Source organism: Triticum aestivum, chromosome 2D (assembly GCF_018294505.1).
Source record: "Triticum aestivum cultivar Chinese Spring chromosome 2D, IWGSC CS RefSeq v2.1, whole genome shotgun sequence".
Classification (NCBI taxonomy): Eukaryota; Viridiplantae; Streptophyta; class Magnoliopsida; order Poales; family Poaceae; genus Triticum; species Triticum aestivum.
The window spans coordinates 630049670-630056132 of NC_057799.1; the positions used below are offsets into that span (position 1 = coordinate 630049670).

Sequence of the window (6463 nt, forward strand, 5' to 3'; positions counted from 1 at the left end):
TTTAGAAAAGCAAAAAAAGTGAAAAAAAACAAAACAGAAAACAGGTTGGTGTATCCGCCGCACGTGGGCGGGCCCAAGTGGAATTTGCCTTCAGCGAGGGGTTCGCTCCTATCTCACTTAATGCGAGACATAGGGCACCCCGCAGAGGTGCGGCGCGCGCAATGCATTACGGCAACTCGTGCGACCCTATTTGGTCCGTCTCTACCCGTTTGGGACGAAACGGACACAGAACGTGGCCCAATAGGTGACCGCAAATGAACGAGCGTCCGTTTTTTGTCCGTCCACGACCCATTTCCTAGGGCCATGTTTGCGTCCAAACGGACAGGGTGCGGGCGTACGCGGGTGCTCTCTTTATCCTTCCTTAGCCCGCGCGTCGGTGAAAACCTACCCCTTCCCCTGCCATAGCCGTCGCCGCCCATTTTTCGGCCGCTCCGCCGCAGTCCAGGCCGGCTGCCCCATCAACCGCGCCGCATCCACAAAATCCCCCCACCCCACCCTCCCTCTTTCGGAGAAGTTCTTGCCGGCGTTTGTGGGCTTTCTTCGTCGCCGATGGTACTAGAGAAACCATGGCCGCCGGCGACGTCCATCGACCCCATACCGCCCTTGTCTCCGCTTCTACAGTCATGCTGCCTGCATGGGAGGCCGTGGTGCTCTTCATTGGCCGTGTCTCCACCACGACTGCAAGGTGTTCGACACTTCGCTCGCAAGGTACCATGGACAGTGGGGGCGAGTTCACCAATTTTATCATAAAATGTGTGATTAGCATAGTCATATGCAACGTCAAAATGACTTGGCTGAGCGAGCACATGTGCAATCCCGTTGGCAACCGGTAGATGTATCCGTTCATTTTCTTTTCGATGTATTTGTGACAAACTAAATTTGGTTGTAAACTTTGTGTTTTTTAGTTGGTTGTAAAACTATTTATTATTAGGATACTATGTTATTTATTTGGTTGTAAAATTGTATGCAATGTTTTTGTGGCCAAGAAATTGTTTACATTTGACCGGACGGACCAAATGCATCAACTGCCTTGAGCGCACTGCCTACGTTATCGCAAAAGAGGCCGGACGGCGCCCGTTTACGGACAGAATCCGTCAGTTTGAGGTAGCGTAGAATCGTTGGCCAATCATTGGTTCACGGGCAGGTGCTTTTGAACGGTCGTGCGCCGGTCCGGCAGCCGGCACCGCGGGGCCGACAGATTCCACAACGGATCTTGCGGCCGGGTAGATTTCGAGCTGGAAAAAAGAGATAGCAGACGATGCACTTGCACGGTTGCATTGCACGCCCAGCTTCCGCGCCCCACCGGGCCACCGGTCCCGGTCTGCTGCGCGCGCGAGCTGCTCCACCGGAGCAGATTCAGGGCGCGGCTTGAGTGCCAACAGGAAAAAGTTGACGGCGTCAGTGGCGTCGCCGTGGTGCGCGCGCAGAGGAGCGTCGCCACTTGGGCAACCGGCCAGAGCAGAGAGCACTCAACTGCCTGCCACGCACCCTGCCAAAGCTGTGCCAACCGCTGCGGCGTCAGCAAAAAGCGGCGTAATGGGAGCAGGCGGGTGGGTGTTCGTATCTGAACCTGAACCTGAACCCGCGTCGAGCAACTTGGCTTACCCAGCCAGCTCAGTGTTTCCCAGTGGAGTCCATTCTCTAGTTTCCATCAAAAGAAGGAACGAGGAGAAACTGCCCCCATAGAGCTCAGCACAGTGCGCCCACACAGCGCGCACTCATCATCATCACCACCAACGGCACTCTGTGTCAGTCTCACACTGTCACACACTCTTTCTTTTATACGTACACAACGGAAGAAAATTTATAGGAGGCCAAGGAGCACCACACTGGGCTGGGCGGCAGTGATGACGAACACCGCTTGGTCGAGCAGCATGGCCAGCCTGACTGTGTCGTCTCCATTGCTGTTGCATCGCTATAATGCTACAGTACTAGTACTTCATCTCCCCCAAACAAAGCAACAACTGAAAAGAAAGAAAGCTGGTCCTAGCTATGGAATGTACCGCCGCGCCGCCGTCCCACGCCGCCAATGTAAAGAGAGACTATGCTTCCACCTTGCCGGTGATGCCGAGGGTGAAGTATATCAGCACCATCGTCCCCACGCTCGACCTGTCAGATCGTGTGTAAAAGCTCAGATCAAACCAGGACAGACAAGCTTCAGCATAACAGAATGACAAACTCAACAAGGTGGGTGACTTACAAAGTTGCAAAGAAGAGAAGAATTCTCCGCGGATGAAACGCCGTGAGTCGATTAAATCTCTTGGACCTTCCTTCAACAGAGTCAGTCAGAACAGGTGCGGTGGCAGTGCAATGTGGAGTGACCAAAGTTTTGTTGTGCACTAGCGGCAACTTGATCTGCTCCAACTGAGATGGCACAACTGCAGTACAAAAAATTCAAATAAATATAAGCACCAGTGGTTATTACTATCAAACTACGGCAACAGTAGTCCAGTACAAGGGGGGGAGGGGGGCTATTGTTCCGAATCGGAAATTGACTGTGTGGATATATATGCTCAAAGCAGTATAGACAGGTTTGTTTGCCAACCATAAAATTGAAGTACAATTTGTTATATCCTCACAGGATCAAGTCATCAATACCATACCAGCTACCTGCGAAGTTGCAAAAGGAATTTCGGAAAGCTTTCTCACTTCAGAATGGTACTTTAGAAATTAGGACATTTCCCTTTTTTTCTGGTCTAGATTCAGGTTAATGCTCAAAATATGTATGTCCATGGAGCAAAAGCGGCTGGGATCGAAAGGATCTTGCAATTATGTGTCACAAAAGAATAGGATCTATGTAATTGTATATTGTATACCAATAAATGCAAAATTGTATAAAATAGTTCCTAAAAAGTTAGACCAAAAAAACTGTAGTTTGTCACCTTTAATGATAACTTTTTTTGCCAAGTCATCTGGCTCCTGCTCTTCACCGCCCCTCCTCTCCGCGCGGTTCGGACCCTTACGGGACAGGGCTCTCTGCAGGAAAATTATGGCAGGTTAAGACCCTTTCAAATAACTACTGAACCTTCGTGTTCGTTATGTAAATTAGAGGACATACGGTCATCTTTGGACTTCCAGTGCAGCATTTATCAGGTTGTTGAGGCAGGCCCTCAATATCCAATACCACATTTGCTGTCCTGTCCATGCTTGTGATCTGGCTCTGCAACAAAAGTCTGATCAATACAGTGAATGTACCAAATCTCATTTTATTGGTCATCAAGAGCTTGAAGCATACTAAAAGTACCCCAGCAACCGATATGATTACAGTGTTGAGTATCATCTAATACTGCACTAAATGGAGGGGGTGCACTAACAAGCCTGACCTACCACTATCACTACAATTCCATGAAAAGAAACCATTAATTTGCCAAAGCACCGCCAGCCTAAATTCATCAAGGCACCAGACCCACGGCACTGCCGTACTGGGCGAACATGATTTCCAAGAAAAACTTTCTGATGTGCCAGCTATGAAAATTTGCCAAAGCACCACCAGCCTAAATTCATCAAGGCACCAGACGCACGGCACTGCCGTACTGGGCAAACATGATTTCCAAGAAAAACTTTCTGATATACCAGCTACGAAAGCAAACCAAATTAGGCCGTAATTAATTAGTACCTCTCAGCTACATCTCCAGCCATTACCCAATGAATGTGCAACCCTTGATTCTTTAATAACATCTTTCCCGAACTAATCCATTTTTCATACATATGCAAAGGAAAGGTGATCAGCCGACTCTGTAATAACAATACCCCTCCAAAAATAGCAAGCAGATGTGGTGTGTGTATCGACAGTGCTAACCTGCAGTAAATCGCCGTCCAGAAAAAGCATACCCCAGAAAAATATCAAGCTAGCACAACACCAACTACATTCATGAAAAAGGAAGCAAATAATAAATGAGTGCAACCTGAGTGAATCTAAAGGGAAAGAGCAAACGGGCAAGAACCACAACATGCCACCAACCGTTGAGTATTATATACATCAATCACAAACAACCTATGGGCATGCTTGCTTGTGAAACCTCCAGCTTTCCAACCGTGCAAGCAAGCAAGCAAGATCCCCTTTTCATGCAAGATTTCAAGCAGACAGGACAAGTGCGTGCATACAAAATGCAGGACAGGATCCACATTTGACACATGCTCCGGAGCTAATTAAGACTATTTTGGAGCCGAGCTTTCTTGGCTCACTGCGGCCACCGAGAATAAGGTGTGTAAACATGACACTAACAGCAGAAGTGTCACGAGGTGGGTCAGATCTGAGTGAAAGGTACCTTTCAACTGGCTTTCGTGTTCCCCTGGTTGCTTCGAGTCGAGATGGATGTGGATGGTCCCTGAGGTTTCTCCAGCCGGGTCTACAACTGGCTTTGTACTTGCGTTCCGAATTTTCCTGCAGATATGTGCCACAGAAGTTCAATACCATTTTTCCCGGCCATGAACTTGAAATGTATGCCGCAATCAGCAAAGAGCCAGAAGGGCCCAATATTTTATCCAGGTGAAAAGAAAAAGAGGGCCTGAAACTAGAGATTTCTTTTTGATCCGGTTCACTGAAACTAATAAAGAAAAAATGAATCAGCAAGAACACTGATGCAAATCCAGTTCACTGGTGGAGTGGAGGAACACAAAATTGGATCCTTTTTCTTCTAGCGGACAAAAGAAATAACCCCACAGAATCCCACCCTGCTGTCCAGACTCGAGAGCGTGTACAGAGGAAAACACATGCCTCAACTAATCTTCTACCTAACAATGCAGCCTCCGCGTCACCCCTGGCCTCTGAATCTCTGATCAACGGCAGTTAATAAGAACACTGACCACCTACTAATCCCCAAACCCAAAATGTCCCTTGGTTTAACCGCCGGCGACAAAGAGTCGGAAATCTCCGTCGGGCCGCCGTAAATCCGAAAGAAAGCGCAGGCGGGCGGGCAGGAATGCCGTCCGGTCCGGGGAGAGAAACTAGAAGGCGAAACCGGAATGAGATTGCGGCGGGCCGACGGGGGGGAGAAGATCAAGAGAGCACGTACCTGGTTCTGGTTCTGGTTCTGGCTGGATTCTCCTCGGATTGCTCGGTCGCGAGCTCCTGGCGGGGATCCGGATGACGCTGACGACTGACGCAGTCTGGGGGAAGAGAAGAAGCGGCAGGAGTAGCGGGGATGACGATGACGAGGGAGCTGTGGGGGAGGGGGAGAGAGGAGCGGAGGGGAGGAGGTGGGGTGGTGGACTGAACTGACTGGTGAGTTGGGGGACTGGTAACTGCTCGATGATGGTGGTGGTTCACGAGGCGCGCGCAGGGGTGGCGTCTCGGAGGGTGGACCCAGTCCACGCACGGCACCAGAAGCGGGCACTCTGATCTAGCGGGGGCCTGGAGCATGGGGACCTGTGGACAGGGTCCAGGGCGTCGGGACATGGGTGGGGTCCTCTGCCATGTGGGCCCGCACACGGGGGGCGCGCGCCGAGTCTACGGTCAGCGGCGCAGGGAGGGCCACGCAGCGAGCAGCGAGCAGCGGCGTGGCGGAACGGCCTCGCTGCGCGCGACTGTTGTCGCGTTGCCGGGAACGTGCATATCATCGGCGCGTCACGTGGACAGGGGATCGGCGTCGGCGTCCCACCGCGGCGCCACGGGTGCCTGCCGGTAGCGGACGACCGCGACCGCTATTCCGCCTGGCGCCTGGCCGCCTCGGTGACCGAGCGCCTGCGTGCCATGGTCGGGTCGTTGGCGAGCGTGCATGGGCAGCTGGACGAAGAGCGTGCATGGGCCGGCGTGGTTGGTCAGCTCGAGCCTCGTTGGTTGGTCCGTGCGACGCTCGCCGCCGCCGCTGCTCGGCCGGGCCGGTGACGGTGCCACGCACGCACTCGTCTCTGGTCGTAGGATGATGTGACGCGGAAGGGTTCGGTGGACACGATCTCGGCTGTATCACCGTGCATGCCATGCCAACCTGTACGTACGAGGTCCAATCGCGCGGTATCAAATGACCGGTATGTTTTCGCTCCACTTTCGACCCATTCCGGATTCAACTTTGGACGGCATTTGCAGCCGAACAGACACATGCGGACGGCACGTGGCGCATGCCCATGTCCTCCCTGGCCCGCCCGTCGGGGACACATGAGCCCTCTTTTTCTATTCCCCTCCCCGTCTCCACCCGCCCTCCCGGGCCCCACTCTCCTCTGGTCCCTAGCCGCCACCGCCGTCAATTTTCTCGTCCAGCACGGCCGCGAGCCCTCCCCCTCCACTTGTCGCAACCCCCGTTTCCTCGACGCTCGAACTATCCAACCACGGTTGTCTGATTTCAGCGCATCCCGCGGTTGGATTTGGAGCAGATCCGGCCGGATGTGAGCTCACCCCGGCTGCCGGAGGCCGCGTCATGCCATGGAGTGGCCGGGTACCGGACCGCACAGCCCCGACAACGCCCCCAGGCCGCATGGAGGTGTTAACTCCGCCTCTAACCGCTCGAATCTACCCCGTCGCCAGTTC

At 52.8% G+C, this 6463-nt stretch overlaps 1 protein-coding gene across 6 annotated transcripts; it reads right to left on the bottom strand.

Annotated features, from left to right (window-relative positions):
- Positions 1–1657: 1657 nt before the first annotated feature.
- LOC123055139 (uncharacterized) lies at positions 1658–5377 on the bottom strand. Of its 6 annotated transcripts, XM_044479087.1 has the most exons (8): positions 5016–5242; positions 4269–4384; positions 3800–3863; positions 3617–3688; positions 3059–3160; positions 2883–2976; positions 2201–2378; positions 1658–2109 (listed from the first exon to the last, which is right to left on the bottom strand). In XM_044479087.1, the coding sequence occupies exons 5-8, from the start codon at positions 3143–3145 to the stop codon at positions 2043–2045; spliced, it is 426 nt and encodes a 141-aa protein (XP_044335022.1). In that variant the 5' UTR covers positions 3146–3160; positions 3617–3688; positions 3800–3863; positions 4269–4384; positions 5016–5242; the 3' UTR covers positions 1658–2042. The 6 variants fall into 6 exon arrangements, with proteins under 6 accessions (XP_044335022.1, XP_044335019.1, XP_044335018.1 ...); XM_044479084.1 differs by lacking the exon at positions 3617–3688 and having other exon boundaries at positions 3059–3154; XM_044479083.1 differs by lacking the exon at positions 3617–3688.
- Positions 5378–6463: the final 1086 nt, after the last annotated feature.

What these genes read in the sequence shown, in the direction of transcription:
- LOC123055139 (XM_044479082.1), bottom strand. Translation starts at nt 5,362, where the DNA reads ATGCTCCAGGCCCCCGCTAGATCAGAGTGCCCGCTTCTGGTGCCGTGC. An exon ending in AGAACCAGAACCAGAACCAG is followed by an intron (nt 4,385 to 5,015) that starts GTACGTGCTCTC and finishes ACATATCTGCAG; the next exon opens with GAAAATTCGGAACGCAAGTA. An exon ending in ACACGAAAGCCAGTTGAAAG is followed by an intron (nt 3,864 to 4,268) that starts GTACCTTTCACT and finishes TCATGAATGTAG; the next exon opens with TTGGTGTTGTGCTAGCTTGA.